Source organism: Phascolarctos cinereus, unplaced genomic scaffold, assembly GCF_003287225.1.
Source record: "Phascolarctos cinereus isolate Bilbo 61053 unplaced genomic scaffold, phaCin_HiC Scaffold_4;HRSCAF=312, whole genome shotgun sequence".
Taxonomy (NCBI): domain Eukaryota; kingdom Metazoa; phylum Chordata; class Mammalia; order Diprotodontia; family Phascolarctidae; genus Phascolarctos; species Phascolarctos cinereus.
The window spans coordinates 460,980,832-461,002,594 of record NW_027555847.1 but is presented as its reverse complement, the minus strand read 5'-3'; the positions used below and the strand labels follow the sequence as shown (position 1 = coordinate 461,002,594).

The following is a 21,763-nucleotide window of genomic DNA, read 5'->3' as shown; positions in this document are numbered from 1 at the left end:
AAAATATTATATAAATGGTAGCAAAGAAGTGGAAACAAAGACGTTCATCAACTGGGAAACAGCTAAACAAATTGTGGTTTGCTGTTCAGTCATTTCAGTCATGACCAACTCTTTGTGACCCCATTTGGGGTTTTCTTGGCAAAGACACTGGAGTGGTGTGCTGTTTCCTTCTCTAGTTCATTTGACAGATGAGGAAACTGAGGCAAACAGGGTTAAATGACTTGCCTAGGGTCACACAGCTAGTGTCTGAGGCCAGATTTGAAATCAGGAAAAGGAATTTTCTTGATTCCAGGCTGGGTACTCTACCCAATATGCCATCTAGCCATCCAAACAAATTCTGGTAAATTAATACAATGAAGTATCACTCCACTTTGCCTCTGCTGCCCTGTTTTCAACTCCATAGAACAAAATCCACACCTGTCCCCCCTAACCCCTTAGTTTAATGTCTCCCCCCCACTTCCTGCCTCATTTTGTGTATTGTCCACTCCCTTTGGACTGTATGCTCCTTGAGGGCAAGGACTGTCTTTCTTTTTATTAATTGTATCCCCAGTACCTGGCACATGGTACTCATTTAATACATGTTTATTGTATTGGATTTGTTGGATTATTGGATGCTGTATGAAATAATGAATATGATGAATATAAGAACAGCACGAAAAGATATAAATTTTATATGAAAACATATAAACTATAATGCAAGGTAAAGAGTCAAGAAAACAATATATAAATACAACAATTATGACAATGTAAATGAAACAGCAATCATAAATCAACTGAAATTGAATGTTGTAAAATTACAAAGAACAAGTACGGCTGCAAAGAAGAGATATAAGAAGACAACTCCCCCTATTTTGTAAAGCAGGGTGGAGTGGAGTGTCTATAGGTGTGGAATACTGTACATAGTTTCAGATTTTTTTGATGTATTGATAATTTTTATGGATTTTTTCCCCTCTTCCTGCTTTTTAAAAAAATTCCTTGTTATACTGTACTAATGCTTGAACCATACTATACTTAGTACATGAGCAAGCTTTTTGAGAGGCAGTAGGAGACGGATAGGGTGAGTTTTAGGCTTTGTAGAAACAAAAGATATGAATAAAATTGTATTTAAATTTATATTAAATTCAATGACCAAATTTTAATTCCAGAGGAGCTACTGAAATACACTTCTACCCTTAGAAGTGGCAGGTTACATGTGTGTAATTTTGCATCCATTGTTAGGTGTTGTAGATGGGACAATCTGCTTTGTTTAATTGTCTATTTATAAGAGAGTTTTCTATGGGAAGTATTGGGAAGTGCCTGAGGTGTTTTTAAAAAAAGCACCAATAAAACATTTTTTAAAAAATGTCAAATGAATATAAAGTATTATTACCAAAAAGACTAAAATGTATCTAAAGTAAGGCAAGCTCTAAATGAAACTTATTTCACATTACTCCCCCTTACCCATACCTTCCAACCAAACTGGCTTTACTTTCCCTCCCACATAGCACTTTATCTCCTTCTCTTAACCTTTATACAGGCTGTCTGCCACATGAAATGCTATATATTAGAATAGCAAGTTCATATGCCTAAAGGGCAACCAAACTGTGCATACCCTCTGATCAGGCAATGCCACTACTAGGTCTGTATCCCACAGAGATCATAAAAATGGAAAAAGGACCCACATGTACAAAAATATTTATAGCAGCTCTTTTTGTGGTGGCAAAGAATTGGAAATTGGGGAGATGCCCATCAATTGGGGAATGGCTGAACAAGCTGTGGTATATGAATGTAATGGAATACTATTGTGGTATGAGAAATGATGAGCAGGCAGACTTCAGAAAAAATTTGGAAAGACTTATATGAACTGATGCTGAATGAAGTGAACAGAACCAGGAGATAATTGTACATAGCAACACTGTGTGATGATAAATTAGGATAAACTTAGCTCTTCTCGGCAATACAATGATCTAAGACAATTCCAAAAGACTTATGATGGAAAATGCTATCCACATCCAAAGAAAGAACTATGGAGTCTGAATGCAAATTGAAGTATGCTATTTTTACTTTTTTTTGCTTTTTCCCTTTTGTTCTGATTCTTCTTTCACAGCATGACTAATGTGGAAATATGTTTAACATGGTTGTACATGTATAACACATCAGACTGCTTGCTGTCTTGGGGAGTGGAGGGAGAAAAATTTGGAACTCAAAATTATACAAATATGAATGTTGAACATTCATTTTTACATGTTAATTGGAAAAAATACTATTAAAAGTTAGAAAAAAAGAACAGCAAGTTCACTTCTCATGTTTCTCTGAATTTATTATAATTGTCATTCCTTATGCCACAATAATATTTAATGTACTAAAGTTTTTTCAGCCATTTCTCAATTCTTGAGCGTGTTTTGTTTTCAGCTTTTTGCTAACTTATTAAATACTCCCCTAACTTCTTAAACAGAGTACACCAAACATGATTTAATCTTTCCTTGATTATTCAGTGTCATCTTTAGGAAAGTAAGTTCCTATAGCGTTGTATAACGAATGCTCTTGGGAGCTACTGATCTGTCTAAGACTTCTTACTCCATGAGATGGTCCTAAACTGTCATATGTCTGTTTCTGCCCTGATTCTATGTTCAGGAAGCAACTTTCTGATACTGATTTGGTTTTCCTAGGAGGACCTTCCTACTACGAAATAAATGCATTGACCATCCTACCCCAATATTCCAGTCTACTTAGTAGCTTTATTTTTAAATGAAAATTAATAAAAAGTTTAGGTTATATAGCCTGATTGATTTTGAGTTTGATTAACCTAGGTTAAGTCATGCTGTGACTTATAATGGTTAAAATAAATTTGAGTTTCTGAACCTGCAAAACTGAAGACCAGGACTCAAATATATGGATCCTGTCATGATGCAGGTACAGTATTAGGCTCAGCCTGAACAGCCCAATATACTGCCTTATCATCAAAGTAATGTCTATTTTTTATTCAGAATCAGTACATGACTATTTCATGTGAGAAATAAAAGCATCAACATTAGTATGTTAAGAAAATAATTATAAGAAACCCACCCATAATCCCTTGGAAGATCCTACTAAACCACATTTTGTGATTCATATAGTTGGAAGAACACTGGACTAGAAGAGAGAGGTACTCATTAATTCAACTTTACTTTTCTGCACAACAGATTATAGAATTGTAGATCTGTATAAAGTAGGTGGATAGAACTTGGCTTTGATAAGGTTTTCGTTGTCCTTGGGTAGAATGTGATTTTTAAACAACTCACACACAGTCAAGTATTTACCTGAGAGTGGCTCCTTCTGTATTAATAACATCTCCATCTTTCACATAAACATATTTTTGCTCTTCCTCTCCTATAACTTCTTCCTTGAAGGGATTGCGTGGAAGCTTTTTAATGCAATATGCGGTGCCTGGTCACAAAATACATAAGTCATATTAAAAAAAATTCAAAGTTATATACTTTAGAGGGCACTCAGGGTGGGGATACTTGCAGTTATCAGAAGGAAAAGGCTACTTCCTTACATTCCAAGGAAGTGATAGAGACCCAGGAAAACAGGAGATACTATGCCAGAGACAAAACCTAGAATGAGGCAACCAGAATTTTCTCATGGAGCACTGAATTTAGAGGGCACCAATAATACTTATAGTTTTGCAGCAAAAAAATAATAGAGCTTAGTACCCAGTCGGCAAAAATAAAATTTTTTATTTTTTATTTTTGCTTTTTGGTGAGGCATTTGGGGTGAAGTGACTTGCTTAGGGTCACACAACTAGTAAGTGTTAAGTGTCTGAGGCTAGATTTGAACTCAGGTCCTCCTGACTCCAAGGCCACAGCTCTATTCACTGCATCACCTAGCTGCCCCTGGCAAAAATAATTTTCAAAATAGGCTATTAGATTTTGAGATGAAGCAAAGCTCATCTGCTCCACTCTATCCTCTCTCAGTAATAACTCTGCATCATCCTTGCCAACTGAAGGTGAGCTTGCCCTAAATGTGTTTTGTGGTATTTAGGTACCTTAGATGCAGAAACTCTTAGATTCAACTCTGTATACAGCATCGAGTGTTTGGAATGCTATTTGCTTCTTGAATCTTACAGATACTTTGCCCAGAGGAACTCTACATTTTCTAAGCCACTCTATATATACACATATATAAATAAATTCCCTTTTGTTAACATAAAATTCAAGAAATAGTCTTCTCAAGTCTTAGCTTTGAAAACTTCTAGGTATGGGGATAGATAGATGGCACAGTGGATAGAGCACCAGCCCTGGAGTCAGGAGGACCTGAGTTCAAATCTAGGCTCACACACTTACTAGTTGTGTGACCCTGGGCAAGTTACTTAACTCTGATTGCCTCCAAAACCAAAACAAAACAAATTTCTAGGTATTGATGATGAGATAGTAATATAGAACCTCAGGAATAGTGTTTGTAAATCTCTAATAAAATGTTGATACCTATACATAGGTGAAAGAGATCTAGTATTAAGTGGGTTACCATATTAAAAGGTTGAAGAAACAAAGGTTTTCCCTGTCCTGAATTTCGAAGGAAAGACATCAAGGTGGTGCTAACACTGGACAACTGAGCTGTAATGTGGTTTAACAGATATAATGTTGGACTTGGAGTTAGGGAGGGCTGGATTTGAATCCCACTTTAAAAATTTATTAGCTGCATGATCTTGAAAAAGTCACAACCTTTGTAAGCCTCATAATATTTAATGTCTATACCACAGAATTATTATGAAGATCAACTCCAATCAGATCAAATATGATAATGCCTTTAAAGCACTCTGCAAACCTTAAAAAGCTCTATTTAAATGTCAGTTCTATGACAAGTAGGACTATGCTAACTCTTCTCTGTCCAATGGTTAAAAATAAAAGGAATCAATTAATCCATAAGCATTTGAGTGAATTGTTTGGGACAACAGAGAAATACAAACACTGTGCTTTCAAAAGCATATAGTCTGTTTAAGTAGTACACACACACACACACACACACACACACACACACACACACACACACACACAGAGTTACTATCTCTGCAGCCTCTTTCCCTCAAATTAATTCCCACTTTTACTACCTCTGGGGATAGGAACAGGTGCTTTCTGGCAGCACTGTTATGTACCACACAGTGCTAGGTCATAGATCCAGGGCAGAAAGGAATAATTGTGAGTGCTGGCCCTGTCTGTGACTGACCACAGAACAAGTACCTAGAGGCACGTGGTAGTTGTGTGTCTCTGAGCCCAAGAGTGGGACACAGCATCCCAGAACAAAGAGGGGATGGTAGTTCAATTACTCTGAATTGGCAAAGACTACCAGCAGGACAATAGTGGCTGAGTTGAAAAGCAATCAGCTGAAATTCCCAACCAGAAACAAGCTAATAGATTCAAACCTGGGTCAGGTACTGGCAGAACTCAGACCAAGAGGGCAGTAAACAGACCTTTCTCCAGAAAATACCACTTTGGAAGTATCAAAAGCTTGTAGGTCCCCAGACAGAGCTTCGAAAGCAGAAAAAGTTTATAAGAAGACAGAAGCTCAGGACTGACACCCTTCTACACCCAGAACTGTACAAAGCCCAGCAGTAACATAAAGTCCAAAGTCAAGATGTAGGTTTGATAAATAAGTAATCAAAAAAAGAATAACACCATAAAGAGCTATTATGGTGATAAAGAAGCTCAAGATATAAACAAAGAAAGGAATAAAACAACCAAAAAAAAATTTACAAATGCAGCTTGGACATAAGTCCAACATGAATTCCTAGAAGAGTTAAAGAAGGAACTAAATGATGATTTTAAAAATCAAGTGAGAGCAGTGGAGAAAAGAATGGAGAAAAGACACAAGGGCTAAGGAAGAAAGATATGAAAAGAGAGCTAATAGCTTGGAAAAAGAAGTACAAAACCTTACCAAAGAAAATAACTCTTTGAAAACTACAAATGGTCAAATGGAAGCTAATGATTCCATGAGGCATCGAGAAATAATGAAGCAAAGTCAAAAGACTGAAAAAAAAATAGAAGAAAATGTGAAATATCTTATAGGAAAAACAACTGACATGGAAGATAGATTGAGGAGTGATAATTTTATAATCACTGGACTACTTAAAAGCCATAAACAAAAAAAAAAGAGCCTAGAAATAATATTTCAAGAAACCATAGAACTGTCTAGATATCTCAGCCCTAGAGGGAAAAACAGAAATTAAAAGAATCCACCAGTCACCTCCTAAAAGAGATCCCCAAAAGAAAATTCCCAGGAATGTTGTAGTCAAAATCCAGATTTCAAGGAGAAAATACTGCAAGTAGCTAGAAAGTATTCAAGTTCCATAGAAACAGTCAGAATAACACAAGATTTAGCATCCACTGCAATAAATAAGTGGAGACCTTGGAATGAGATTCTAGAAGGCAAAGGATCTAGACTTACAACCAAGAATAACCCACCCACCAAAACTGAGCATAATCCTACAAGGGAAAAAAATGGAACATTAACAAAACAGAGCTCTTCCAACAGTTCTGATGAAAAGACCAGAGTTGGGTAGAAAACGTGACACACAAAGGAGTCAAAAGAAACATGAGAGAAATCAAGAGGGACTAAATAAGGTTAAACTGTTTACATTCTTATATGGGGAGATAATATATACAGCCTCTCAGAACTTTATCAACACCAGAGGTCACTGAGGGTGTGTAATTAGACAGAGGACATGGATGTTGTATTTGGATGATCTGGAAAAAAAAAAGGAATGGAATGAGTGGGGAAGAGAAATACACTGGGAGAAGAAGGAGAGAGTTAGAATAGAATAATTTTTCTATTCTATTCTATTTCTCACATAAATGGTGTGCGCAAAAAGCAGTTTATGCAACAAGAAGAGGGTAACGGGGGGGAGTTTATGCAACAAGGAGATGGGTAATGGCAGGGAGAACAGATGATACTTGAACCTCACTTGCATAAAAACTAGTTAAAGGAAGGAAGAAAACACATATACACACAAACAGAGAAACACATCTTACCCAACAGGCAAACAGGAAAAACTGGGCTAAAGGGAAAGAGCAGAATAAAAGGGAGACCAGATTAAAGGAGAAATCAGTCAGAATAAAAACAGACGCTTAAAGAGGGGGACTGGGGAAAAAAAGAGATAGATAAGCAAAAAAGAATAGTATGTAGAGAAACACAGTTAACAATCACATTACAGTAAATATAAATGGGATGAATTTACCTATAAATCAGATTGGATTAGCAGAATGGATTAAAACCAAAATCCAACAATATGTTATTTACAAGAAACACATTTGGAACTGAAAGAGACACACAGAACTAGTCCAATCATTCTGGAGAACAATTTGGAACTATGTCCAAAGGGCTATAAAGCTGTGCATACATCTTTGACCCAGCAATGCTACTAGTAAGTCTGTACCCCAAAGAGATTAAAGAAAAAGGAAAATGATCTATACGTACAAAAATATTTATAGCAGCTCTTTTTGTGGTGGCAAAGATTTAGAAATTAAGGGGATGCTCATCAATTGGGGAACAGCTGAATAAGTTGTGGTATGTGATTGTGATGGAGTACTATTGTGCCTTAAGAAATGAAGAGGCGAGGTAATGTCAGAAAAAAAAAACATTGCAAGAACTACATGAACTGATGCAAAGTGAAATGAGAAGAACCAAGATATACTGACAGTTAACAGCAATGATGTAATGATGATCAATTGTTAATGACTTGGCTGCTCTGATCAATACAATGATCCAAGATGATTCCAAAGGACTTATGATGAAAAATGCTATCCACCTCCAGAGAGAGAACTAATGAACTGAATAAAAATTGAAGTATAATTTTCTTGTTTTTTTTCCTAATATGTATAATATGGAAATATGTTCTGCATAATCTCACATGTATAATTGATATCATTTTGCTTGCCTTCTCAGTGAGTAAGGGAAGGAAAGAGATAGTTTGGAACTCAAAATTTTGAAACAAAAGAATGTTCAAAATAAATAATACAAAGATAAAAAATGAATAAACAAAAAAAGAAAGAGACACATAGAGTTAAAATAAAGCACTGGAGTAGAACCTATTATGCCTTATCTGAGGTAATAAAGGCAGGAGCAGCAATCATGATCTCAGACAAAGAAAAAGCAAAAACAGATCTAATTAAGAGATAAGCAGGAAAACTACATTTTGCTAAAACGTACCATAGACAGTGAATTAATACCAATACTAAAGATATATATACCAAATGGGGAAAATATAAGCAAGGAGACTACAGCAATGTATCACAAAGAACACAAACTATGACTAGGCTGGATTTATAACAGGAGTGCAGGGCTGGTTCGATATTAGGAAAATTATTGTATAACTGACTATATTAATAATTAAACCAACAAAAAATCATATGATCATTTCCCTGGATACAGAAAAAACTTTCTGAGAAAATATAACACCCATTCCTGCTAAAAACACTAGAAAGCATAGGAATAAATGGAGCTTTGCTTAAAATGATAAATTGTATTTATCTAAAACCAAGAGCTAGCATTATATGTAATAAAGGTAAGCTGGAAGCTTTACCAGTAAAATCAGGGTTTGTGAAGCAAGGATTTATTATCATCATTAATATTCAATATTGTAATAAGAAAGTTGCCTATAGAAATAATACAAGAAAGAAAAGATGGAAAGAATAAGCTTAGGAAATAAAACTATGTCTTTTTGCAGATAATATGATGGTTTACTTAGTGAACCCTAGAGAGTTTACTAAAAACCTAACTGAATAAACTAACGTCAGCAAAGTTGAAAGATATAAAATAAACCCATACAAATCATCTGTATTTCTTTTCTTTTTTCTTGTTTTTGGCTAGGCAATGGGGTTAAGTGACTTGCCCAGGGTCACACAGCTAATAATTGTTATGTGTCTGAGGCTGGATTTGAACTCAGGTTCTCCTGAATCCAGGACTGGTGCTCTATCCACTGTACCACCTAGCTGCCCCTGTATTTCTGTATATTACCAACAAAACCTACCTGGGAGAAAAAAGAATGAGAAATTTCATTTAAAATAATAACATATAGTACAGTATGAAATACTAGGTAGTCTACCAGTAAAGACATACATAGGAACTAAAGAATACTCTTCACACAAATAAAGACAGATCTAAAAAAACCTAGAGAAATGTTAATTGATCATGGGTAGGCTGAACCAATATAATAAAAATGATAATACTACCTAAATTAACTTATGTATTCAGTGCCATTCCAAACTACAAGTGAATTACTTTATAGAAAAAAATAACAAAATTCACGTGGAGGAACAAAAGGTCAAGAATAGCAAGAGAAACAATGGGAAAAAAAAGAGAAGGTAGGGTTATCAGTATCAGATCTTGAATTATAATAATAATGAAAACAATTTGATACTGGGTAAGAAACAGAAATGTTTATCAGTGGAACAAATTGAGTACATAATATATAGAAGAAAATGAGCATAGTAACCTAGTTTTTGATAAACCCAAAGATCACCAACTACTGGGGCAAGAATCCACTATTCAACAAAAACTGTAGGGAAAACTAGAAAGAAGTCTTACAGAAACTAGGTATAGGCCAACATCTCACACCATCTACCATGATAAGCTCAAAATGGGTACATGATTTAGACATGATGGTGGTATTATAAGAAAATCAGTGGAACACAGAAGAAATTACCTGTTAGAACTATGGATAGGCAAAGAGTTCTTAACCAAACAAAAACTAGAGAGGTTCACAGGAGATAAAATATAATTTTGATTAGATAAAAATTAAAAAGATCTTGCACAATCAAACCCAATGCAGCTAAAATTAGAAGAAAAACAGAAAACTGGGGGAAAAATATCTTTGCAGCAAGACTCTCAGATAAAACTCTTATTTCTAAGATATGTAGGGAAGTGAGTCAAGTTTACAAGAAAAAGAGCCATTCCCCAAATGATAAATGGCCAAAGGATATGAACAAGCAATTTTCAGAGCAAGAAAGCCAAGCTATCAATAGTCATGTGAGAAAATATTCTAAATCACTAATAGAGAAATCAAATTAAAACAATTCTCAGGGTCTACCTTACATCCATCAGAGTGGCTAAGATGACAAAAAAGAAAAATGATATGAAGGAGGGGTTGCAGGAAAACATATACTAATGCACTGTTGGTAGAGCTATGAACTAGTCTCCTCATTCTGGAAAGCAATTTGGAATTGTGCACCAAAAATCAAAAACTGTGTATACCCTTTGACCCAGTGATTCTGCTACAATGTCTATATCCCAAAGAAAAAGGGAAAGAATCCATAAATACAAAAATATTTCTAGTAGTTCCTTTTGTAGTGGCAAAGAGCTGGAAACTGAATATGGATATGATGTATGAATATGAATGTGATGGAATTATGCTGTATGAATGATGAAGGGGATGATTTCAGAAAAGTCTTGTATGAAATGTGAAGTAAACACAAACTGGAGAACAATTTATATAATAACAGAAATATTGTAAAGATAACAAGTTTTGAAAGACTTAGGAACTAATCATCACAACTGACCAATCACAATTCCAAAGGACCCATGATGAAACATGCTTATCTACTTCCAGATAGAGAGCTGATGGACTCAAGAGTACAAAGTGAAGCATAATCCCCTCCCCTCCTTTTTTGGATATGGATAATGCAGGAATTTATTTTGCATAACTATACATATTTGTAATGAGCTTTATTTTTTGTGACTTCTCAGTGGGTAGGGGAGGAGGGGATAGAATGGAGAGCATCTGAAATTGAAAATAAAATTAAATTTAAAAGAGGAAAAAAACCTTCCCTGATCCCCCCAGTAGCAAATGACCTCTTCCTCTTTACTGTTTTTGAATCTCTCTTGCATATGTACTTGATCTTATCCTACTGTAAATGCTTTGTAAGTAAAGACTATCTTTTTTTTTTTTTTGGTGAGGCAATCAGGGTCACACAGCTAGTGTCATGTGTCTGAGACCCGATTTGAACTCACGTCCTCTTGACTCTAAGGCCAGAGCTCTATCCATTGTGCCACTTAGCTGCCCCAAGACTATCTTGTTTCACCATTTTAACACTAGTGTCTAGTACAATGCACAGCATGTAGTAAGTGCTCAATAAATATTTGATTAATTGAAGAATAAGCACGGAATATGTAGAAGACACTAAAGAAATCAGCTTGTCCAAAGCAGAAATTTTGTTTTGGGGAGTAGTAGAATACAAGATTGGATATATAAAATGGAGCTACTATTATTGGAGACCCCTGAATGGCAGAAGCAGTTGAAACTGATTTTATAGATAATTGTGATCATGGGATCAGAGATCTAAATGTAGAAGAATCTTAAAAGGCCATCTAGTTCATACCTAATTTTATGGGTGAGGAAGCTGAAGCCTAGAGATGTAAAATGACTTGTCTAAAGTCCAACAGTTAGTAGTAAGTAGGTGGCAAAGCTGGGTTTTGAAACTTGGTTCCATGACTCCAAGTTCAGTGCTCTTTCCATAGTATCATGATTCTTGAATAAGAGAATAACATGTAGAAAGATGTATTTTAGGAAGCTTAATCTGGCTGCAGAATACAGAATGGATTAAAGAAGGGAAAAATTGGAGACAGGGACATCAGAAAGGTGACTAATATAGAAACTAAGGTGTGAGATGATGATGTTCTGGTCTAAAGCAGTAGCAATGGGAATAAAGTGCAGGTCAAGAAGATATTTTGAAGGACTTCAGTGGGGGAAAGTGGAGGCAGAAGCAACAGATGGAGGAACTGAAGTGGCAAAGGCAAACCCGACCTGTGCTATGAGGTTGGAGAGTAAGTGACTGTCACACAGTAGATGGGAAGGAGTACTATACACTTGAAGCTAAAAACAACGTGAACTTCTTCCTAAAGAGAAGGGAACTAGATGGCTTTGAGGAAGAAATAGTTTCTTGTGCTCCACCAAATAAATGATAAAATAAGAGTCACAGAAGGCTTCAGAAATAGGTTATCCAGTAAGGGTTAGAGGAAAAAGAGAACTGTAATACTGATAGGTGATTCCTTGCTAAGGGAGCACTTACTGACTTAGTAACAATAAAGAGGCTACAGTCTTTCTGGGGTGTGTATGCCCCGGCCCCAGACATAATGAAGAACTCCCGACTTGTTAAAACAGATGGCTACTAACCACTTATGGTGATTCATGTGGGCATAAACCAAAGTACCAGAAGGAATCTAAAAAGCAATGACAAAGGTTATCAAGTCTTAGGTAAGAAAGTAAAGGTCAGAGAAACACAAGTTTGTTTTTTTCCCCCTCACTGCTGTCCATGGAAGACAATGGATACAGAAAAAAAGCTAAATTAGGAAACAGATGGCTAAGAAGAGGTGTCTTAGACTGGGAGTTGGATTTATAGTACATAGGAATAATGGGTCTCTTGGCCAGGAAGTACCTAATAAAAGCTGTTAAGAATGTATTTTTCTGATGTTTTTCAAATATAATCAAAAGGACTTTAATTGAAATGGAAGAGGAAGAAAACTACTTTTACATCTCCAACAAAGTAGATACCAAACATAACAGCTACAGTGCAGGAAGAATAACAGTTCAGATACCTGAAAGGTCACAGGAGACAAGAATCTAAGAAATGAGCCATTAGTAAAACACAAGGCTCCAAAATCTGTACACAAACACACAAAATTTAGGTGACAAGCAAGAGAGCTAGAGGTCCTAACACCAGGAGGCAGAAGTGCCTTCACAGGCATCACTGAAGTATGATTAGAATATGGCCCTCAATGGATATAACCTTATTCAAAACAAACAAGAAAGAATAAGGAGGGAACAGTCATATATTAAGAAGGTAGACTCATGTAAGAAAATCAGGAAACAGAAAAGGAAAACATGGTAAGAGAATCCTGGGGTGAGAGCAGTAAGGAGAGAAGTAGTAGTAACTTTATTGTTGGAATACACTACAGACAACTTGAATAGAAAGAGAAAATAGATGAGGAGTTTGGAAAACAAATCATAGGCCTGACAACAGGCATGACATCAAAGGGATGGAATTCTTCAATTATCCAGACATCCATTGGAACTTCTATTCTACACCACAAGTACAGCAGCTAATAACTTGATAATTTCATTCTTTGTTAAAAAAGGTAGAAACCAACAAAGGGAAATTTTACTCTGAATTCTTAATAATAATGAGGAGCTAATTGCTGAGGTAGAAATGATAGAAACTTTGGGGGGAAATGGCCACAGTATCTCAATTTGTCAAAGAGGAGAAAATGCTAGGCATAGTTTGAGACGCACTATGTTTAAGGACAGCAGATTTCAAAGTGTTCAGAGGAAAGATAGATAACATCAATAGATGAAAATTCCATAGTGGAAATATGTCCAGGCGTGATGAGAAACGCTTATCCTTGAGGATACAAAAAATATTATTACCGTATTACTTGGTGATCTCATTCAATTTTCATTTTTATGTAGATGATTCCAGATCTATACATACCAACTTAGTCTCTTGTGAACCAGTCTTACATCTCCAATTGCCTCTTAGATGTCTCATTTTGGATATCCTACAACAGGTGTCTCTAAGACAACATGTCTGAAACATAACCTGTTTTTTCTTCTCCTTCCCCAAAACTCCCCCTTACCAAACTTTCCTATTACTGTTGAGGGCACCATCTTCCCAGTCACCCAGGCTTGAAATCTCATTGTCATCTTTTCTCTTCACTCTCCTCCTTACTCACCACACATATCCAATCTGTTGCCACACGTCATTTCTGCCTTCACAGTATCTCTTGTATATATCCTATTCTTTTCAGTCATAAAGCCCTAGTTTGGGCCCTTATTACTTCTTACCTGGACTACTTCAATAAACTTTTAACTGGTCTACCTGCTTCAAGTCTCTCCCCAACTCCCTGCTCAATGCAGCCAAGTAATAAGCTCCTTATTTTCTCCAGGATCATAAATATGATCTTAAATATAAATTATATTCTTTACCTAACCCCTTCCTACTCTTCTAGTGTTCTAATACTTTATACTCTCCACTGATCCAACCACACTGGCCTACTTGCAGTTGAACATGACACTTTTTTACTGAATATCATTCATGCCTGGAATGCTCTGCCCCTACTCCTTCCCTCTTATTTTCTTTGGCTTCCTTCAAGACTGAGTTCAAAGCCTGCCTTCTGAAGGAGGTCTTTCCCTCCAACTGCTACACAACCCCTTTCAGATCACTTTCCATCTAACTGTATATATTTTGCATGTATATTGACATATGTATGTGATTTCCCCCTTTAGAATGTATGCTCCTTTAGGCCAGTGGCTGGTTTTGTGCTTTTATTTGTATCCACAGTGTTTGGCACAATGTCTGATAGAGAGTAAGGACTTAGTAAATGCTTATTGACTGACATGGCTACATTACATGAGAACTGGTCACAGCCCAGATGAATGTATGTCAGCATAATGAAAAAGCTGAAGAAGTGATGACAGAATTGCTGTCTATAATCTTTTTTTTTTTAATAAGTTTTCCTTCCTTCCTTCCTTTCTGTTTTTCTGTCTTTTTCTGGCAAGGCAACTGGGGTTAAGTGCCTTGCCCAGGGTCACACAGATAGTAAGTGTCAAGTGTCTGGTCTGAGACCAAATTTGAACTCAGGTCCTCCTTACTCCAGGGCCAGTGTTCTATCCACTGTGCCACCTAGCTGCCTCCTGCCTATAATCTTTGAGGAACTCTGGAGAATTGGGAGTAGTTCTAGAAGGCTAGAGACAGGCCAGTGTTTTGCTTTTTTAAAATAGGGAATAAGAAAGCTAAAGACTATAGACATAGAATTCAACATTTATTCCTGGATACATTCCAGAGTATATTATTTAATGGATAATTTGTAAGCAAATACAAAATGAAGTGATGATCATGAAGAATCTGCATAGGCTCATTAAGAGGACATGCCAAACTATATTCATGTCACAGTTTGATAAATTAGTAGATCAGGGAAATGCTCTATATGTAATAAGTTTTGATGTCAGTAAAACATGACAAGATTTTTCATGATATCTTTGTGGATAAGATGAACAAATGGGTTCAAATGGTAATGGTAACAAATGGTAATAAAGCCAGATGGATTTGTAGCTGGTTGAATGACCACCCAAAGAGTGTTAATTACTGGCTTCTTATTATCTCTAGTTTCCTTTAAAGCTCAGCTCAAACTCCAAGATTATTCTTGGAACAGTACATCTTTTTCACAAATGTACTATTCTGATGTCTCATTATGGCACGAAGGTGACATCAAGTTCTTGAAGTCTATATTAGTTGAATATAAGCTCTGGAAGGTTCTACCCTGACTGAAAGACTTAGGAGCAGAGGCCTGGTGCAAGAGGCCTGTATTCCTGTAGTCCAAGGAGCAGCCTAACCAGGTTTGGAGAGGCTTCACAGAGTGATAAATCTTTAGCCTATGCTAAGTGGAAAGGTATCTTTTTCTTTTTTGCAAGGGGACAGGAGCAGGGGATCTTAAGTAGTAAACAGCATTTTTTCTCTTCCTTTTATATTAAAACAAGAATAATAATTAACAGGCAGAAGTTATATGAAAACAGGAAAAGCTCAGTAAATACTTTAATAGTTTACTAAAATAAGACCTTTAAAACCAGTTTTCTTAATAGGAGTAATGAACATTTCTGCTTACCTGTATTGATGCCATTACATATGTCTAATATGCCTCCAGTATGATCTATGTGCCAGTGAGTCACTACAATTTCTTGGATTGATGTGTTAAATTCAGTCAGTGCTTGTTTTAAACAGCTGATATAATCTGGAATTGATGGTTCACCAGCATCAATAAGAATTCTCCTAGAAAGCCAAATTAAATAATGAAATCAAACAATAGAAATAGACATAAAATTATGAAGTATGAGATAATAGTAGCATGTTGGCCCTTCAGATAATTAAGCTAAATTTTAGGAAAATTCTACTAAAATCCTACTCTAGTAACTTATCATGGCATACAGGTAACCCTGAGTTTTGGAAGGCTATAAGAGAGGTAAACAAGTAGTGAGGTAGCTAGGTGGTACAGTGGATAGCGCACACGACCTAGCATCAGGAAGATCTGAGCTCAAATACAATCTCAGACACTTGCCAGCTGTGTGACCCTGGTAAGCGACTTATCTCTCTTAACCCATTTCCTCATTCACAGTGTCTGGCACATAGTAAGCATTATATAAATAGAAGCTATTAGATGGTATTTGTAAAGTGCTTTGCAAGCTTCAAAATGCTACATAAAAGCTAGCTACTATTATTAAGCTTCTGGAAACCTTAAATCCTGCCTCAAAACACCTCCTACCTGCATGTCCCTGGGCAAGTCACTTAACCTCTGTTCAGCTTCCCTTAGCTGTAAAATGAGGGTAACAGCACAACCTCATAATGTTGTTGTATCAAATGAGATAACAAGAAAAGTGACTTACAAACCTCAAGGAAAAACACCAAAGAACTCAGAGACCTCTTACAATAGCCTTGTGTCCAACAGAAGCCAAAGGATTTTATTGAATACCTTCTCTAAACAAGTTTGTTCTTCTACACTAGGTATAGTAACTAAGTTACTAGGCTTGTTATGAACCATAACTTCATTTTCAGGTGTGAAATGGGAAATAGGATAGGTAAAATTTCCCCACTCAAACTAAAGTTAATTTTTCTCTTTGATACTTCCACTTATGCTTCTGAACTTTCTTACTAAGTCCTACTTTAAAATCTCCTTTTCTACCACAAATTAAGGGAAACTGTTATCTCTTTTTAGGCCTCAGTTCCCCTATTTCTAAAATAGTAGAATTTTGTTAATTTCTCAAGCCTCTAGTTCTAAATTTAATTTGAGGTTTAGAGTTGCCTTCTCAATTATCATTTCACATTGTTTGATTCTTTCTTGATTACATAATAAAACTGACTAAATTCATATTAACTTGAAGGAAATTTAAATTAGTAAAATGTCAATTACAGGAATGTAACTTTATAAATATAAAGTCTAACACAGTGTTGACTAGTAGAATTCTTAAAAAATCAATTTAATGAAGATATTAAAAATCTTTTATTAGAATATAAGCTTTTTACATATAAATGAATGCCCCTAAAGGAGATTTGTTCCCTTACCAGCTTTTCTCCTTTCCACTCGAATTTTAAATCATTCCCTACAATCCTGCTTATATTACTTGAATTATGAAAAGGTTTTCTAAGCAAATAAATTCCAACAGTTTGTTGGAATAATCTCAAACGTCAAATAGTGAAATTCAAATTAGTGAAGCTTTAATATAAATAGGACTTGCTCATGCTGTTGTATCATCATGTTATACTGTCATCTACATCAATGGTATCAACAGAAATGGGGTCTACTAATTGGCACAAAAGGATCCCTGCGAGTCACATATTGACTTGTTTTAATATGTATGTTAACTTTTATTTTATTTATTTAGTTAAATATTTCCCAGTTATATTTAATCTTTTTCTGGTTTCATGTGAGAGTTTTGTAAGCTGCATGTGTGAACCCTCTGGTGTACAGTATGTATATTGGATATACTCTTCCAATTGCTTTTTTTTTCTACCACATTTGCTCCAATGCTAGGACATACAGTAAACATCTAGGTGTTTATGCTTTTAATTTACTTTGTACAGTTACTTCTCTGCAGATAGCATCAAGTATGACAGGTAATTTTAAGATCTATTCCTCCTATGGACATTCCTATGATATTCTGGGATCCCTAAATTCAGCATTCCAGTTTTTTGCTGTCTCTTTGTATTTAGGACTGAGTAGCTTCTGTAAAAAGGAAACCTGAAGGGGAGGATAGGAATTTAATTTGGATAAACAATAGAGATTCTTGTTGCTTTTTTAACCGTGTCAACACCCTTGGCTGCTTTTGAGGCCTTTTGTTAATAGGAATCACCTGAAACTTCAGACTGACCTGTATATGGCCAAAAAGCCTAAGGAAATACTGTTGTCAGGATTTCAAGAATAATTATCTAGTTACAAAGGATGGCTTTTGGGGAAAAAAAAATTGAACCTCCTTTGCCTAAATTTTTTTTTTTAATTTCCCCACACTTACAGGAGGAAAGAGATGATCATAATATCAACTAAAATTATCCTTTAATTTATATCAATGGATTTTTTAAAAATCTAGAGGAAATATGTCATTCCCTCAGGAAAAAGAAATAACTATTATACAAAATCTGTGATTGGTTAGCACTAATGGTAAGAAGCTAAAGTTAAAAGGAACAAGGTTCTGGTGCCATACTTGTTAGATTTTGCTTTATTCCACTACCTAAACTACACTCCTAACTTAAGTAGCCTTCTTGCATATGTTTGTGATTGGTTCTGTGTGAGGTGGAAACATTAATAGTCATTTCTGTATCTCCTTGCACTGAGTCTCTTCCCTCACATAACAGCAAACACTTAAAGTCTCAGTGAACATAGGACTCAATTCAAAATTGTGGCAGTCTTGCTGATCTGCATTGTAAACGGAATTGCCTCACAGGGAAATCCTTACACGGATGAAATTACATGTTTAGACAAATAAAGAAAAGCTCCCCAAGTGCAATGTTTATTGCACATGGCAAAAGTTTTATAAACACCTGTTCTGTAACTGAATGAAATTCATTATTGCTTAAAAACAAAACAAAACCAAAAAAACCTCAAACCACTCTTGTCACGGTGAGGCAGCGTAACAGCTTTCCACAGAAAGGCACATTAATATTTATTGAACTCACTCCTTTCTGCCAATTCCAAATTCTCACTCTTCAAAATTCAACTCTTACCATAATCAATAAGTATTTATTGAATGTCTATTATATAATTAGTGCTTCAAAAGAGCATAAGATTGCAACAAACCATCAGAGATTCCTGAGCAACCTTTTTTTTTTACATATAAAAGTTCCTTTTACATGTAAAAGCTGTGCTCTAGGAAAATTAATATCTGACAGTAATATACAGGATGGAGTGACTAGTGTGCTGAAAGATGGTATAATGAGACCAGCTAAGAGACAGTACAGGTGTGAAATGATAAGCCAACACTAGGGATGAAGCAATAAGAATGCCGACCTACAGCAACGAGCATAAAAACACATTTTCCAGATTACACACACACTACCATACAGATCTAGTATCTGCTTGGTATCCTTGAATCAAGCAAAGGCTTCCTTGATCACACTGTACCTTTTGGAATCCTCTCCTTTAGTTAGACTTTTTTTTTTTTGGGAGGGGGAGGTAATGAGGGTTAAGTGACTTGCCTAGCTAGTGAGTATCATGTGTCTGAAATCACATTTGAACTCAGGTCCAGAATCCAGGGCCGGTGCCCAATCCACTGCGCCACCTAGCTGCCCTCTAACTAGCCTTCTTTTAGTTCCTTCCATTTGTCACACAAGTCTAATTGTGACAGGAAGGGAAAAATCAAAGAGACACTGAGGACTCAGAGGTGCTCAGAATCATACGCTGATTTTTACAGTTCACTAACTTCAATCACATCCTACTTTACTGTGTGAAAAGCACATAATTTAGATTGTATGGGCACTGCTGCCACACTATTAAGATTTTAAACTTTTTTAAGAATAGGGCCTCTATTTAATTATTTTATTGCATTACCTCAGGGTCCTTAGCACAGTACTAAAGCACACAGTAAGTCATTTCAATAAGTGATTCATTAAATTTATTTGTCATGAGGACACCAGGATTCCACAGGAACAGGACAGAACAGTTCAAGGAGAGCTTGTGTAAGACGATGTTGAAATTTGGTGAATTTTTCTCATCTTATTTTGATCCTTTGTTAAGGTGGAGAGAAGAACGGCTTACCTTTTCGTCTAAAGCCTCATTTTTCTTGGATTCTAACTAACGTGGATAGAGCTCACCACCTGCTCTAACATCAGGCTTTATGCTGATGAAAGTACGTTATGACCCTAATTACAATCCTCATTTATTCCTTTTATTTGAAGCTCAGTTAAAAATGCAACACAACCAAAATATGGGACTCTGGCACTGCCTACAAATAACAAAGGAGAAAATCCTTAGAAACAAGGGATATTTGCAAAGGAAAACAAGAGGAGAGTCTGCAACTCTTTCCTCGGGGCTGACGCCGGACCTTTGGGGTTTACAACCGAGCCGATCTTAGGGAAGGCGGAGGATCGTGCCCTCGGTGGGAGGTGTGGAGCAGGACCTCCTAGGAAGGATCCACCGCGATCGCACCCTTTCAGCGACCGAGAAGGTGGGGGTCAGGCCAAGTGCGCAGAGAAGCAGGAAGTGGGGCGCTGCTCCGGCGGCATTAGTCCCCCAGGTACCCCTCTCAGCAGCTGAAAGCGGGGGGGGTGGGCACCCTCTCAGCAGCTGGAAAGGGGTGTCCCCTGCCCCTCTCTCAGTAGCCAGAAGCGGGGAGGGGTCCTCTGCCCCCCCAAAACCCACAACGCCATTTAAAAGTACTTGCGGGGTTGGGGGGGGCTCCCTGCGTCTCATCTGAGCAATAACTGCGACCTGGGTACGCCCGCGCCCCGGCCCGGCCTGACCCCCTCCCCCGCGGGGGCCGGAGCAGGGAGCAAACCCCGGCCCCGCAGCTCACTCAGCAGCTTGGCCTGGGAGGCCGTTACCTGGGGCCGGTCCCCACCAAGTAAGTGTTGGTGCCCTGGAGCGTCATGGGTCCGGGGTTACAGCCCAGGACACGCACCACCCGGGAGGACAGCTGCTCGATGCGCGGCAGGACCGCCGTCATCTTTTCCCCCAACCCAGCCTCGGTGACCGAGCCCAACTGAAGAAGCCTCGGAGCGCGGTGCCTCTCCGCAGCCGGGGCGGGAAGACCCGGCCCGGAGGCAGTGAGTAGGCCGGGCTCCTCCCGCGCCGCCGCACAGAGCGGGCAGCGATTGGCTGTCTAGGAATACCACGTGATCCCTGGCTGGCGAGTTCCTCCTTCCCCGCCCCCACCAGGGGAGGAGAATGGGAAGGGGAGGAGGGAGTGGAAGGGGCCGGGCCACAGTGCAGTTTAGCTAGGAGTGGCCACGTGGTTTTAAAGGGAGCTCTGGGCTAGCTCTGATTTTCTTCATTTTCCCTTTGAGTTTTGGTGGTGGGTATTTCATTTTACCGATTATCAAGGATAATATGATCATAGCTGCAAATGATCTTGGGGAAGGGGGTTTGCTCTACTTCTCTGGTTATTTGGGTTTTTTTGGGGTGGAAAATACCCCTGACTTTAGTCCAAAAAACTTTGCAGAATCATGTGAATTTAGCACTGCCCCCCTCCATATATAGATGAGGAAAAGGCATCTGTTCAGGTTCAAAATAAAATTTCCAGTTGGTTAACCATCCTATCACTTCTTGATGCAGGAAAAGTGCAAAGAAGATATCATTGCAGAAATGTGTGAGTGTGTGTGTGTGTGTGTGTGTGTGTGTGTGTGTATATATATACACATATATTTATCTAGTATATTTGTTTTAAGCATTTTATATATATATATATATATATATATATATATATATATATATATATATATATATATATATATATATATATATATATATATACACATGTATATATTTATCTAGTATATTTGTTTTAAGCAAGGGATGTGTTTTCTTTTGGTGACCACGGTGAATGCCCCACAGGACTGGAAGAACTGGTTTCCAGTTCCAGCTTTGTCATTGTGATTCTGAGCAATTCACTTAATCCCTTTGAGACCTGGTTTAAGTATATACAAAGGAGAAGGTTATTTTATATGATCTCCCAGGAATATGAAACTTTTATTAACTGAATTATTTTTTTACTACTGTAGCTTGCTATTTAAAAGTAATCTCTTGATTAAAAAAGCATGTAAAGTATATAATCAGA

At 37.1% G+C, this 21,763-nt stretch overlaps 1 protein-coding gene across 1 annotated transcript in view; it reads right to left on the bottom strand.

The window, feature by feature from the left end:
• Positions 1 to 20,806, bottom strand: part of LACTB2 (lactamase beta 2) — a 43,963-nt gene extending 23,157 nt beyond the window's left edge. Inside the window, exons 1-3 of the mRNA XM_021002097.2 lie at positions 20,532 to 20,806; positions 15,610 to 15,773; positions 3,279 to 3,405 (exon numbers count right to left, since the gene is read on the bottom strand). Of these exons, the coding sequence (XP_020857756.1) occupies positions 3,279 to 3,405; positions 15,610 to 15,773; positions 20,532 to 20,653 (413 nt within the window). The 5' untranslated portion in view covers positions 20,654 to 20,806. The remainder of the gene's footprint in view (positions 1 to 3,278; positions 3,406 to 15,609; positions 15,774 to 20,531) is intronic.
• Positions 20,807 to 21,763: the final 957 nt, after the last annotated feature.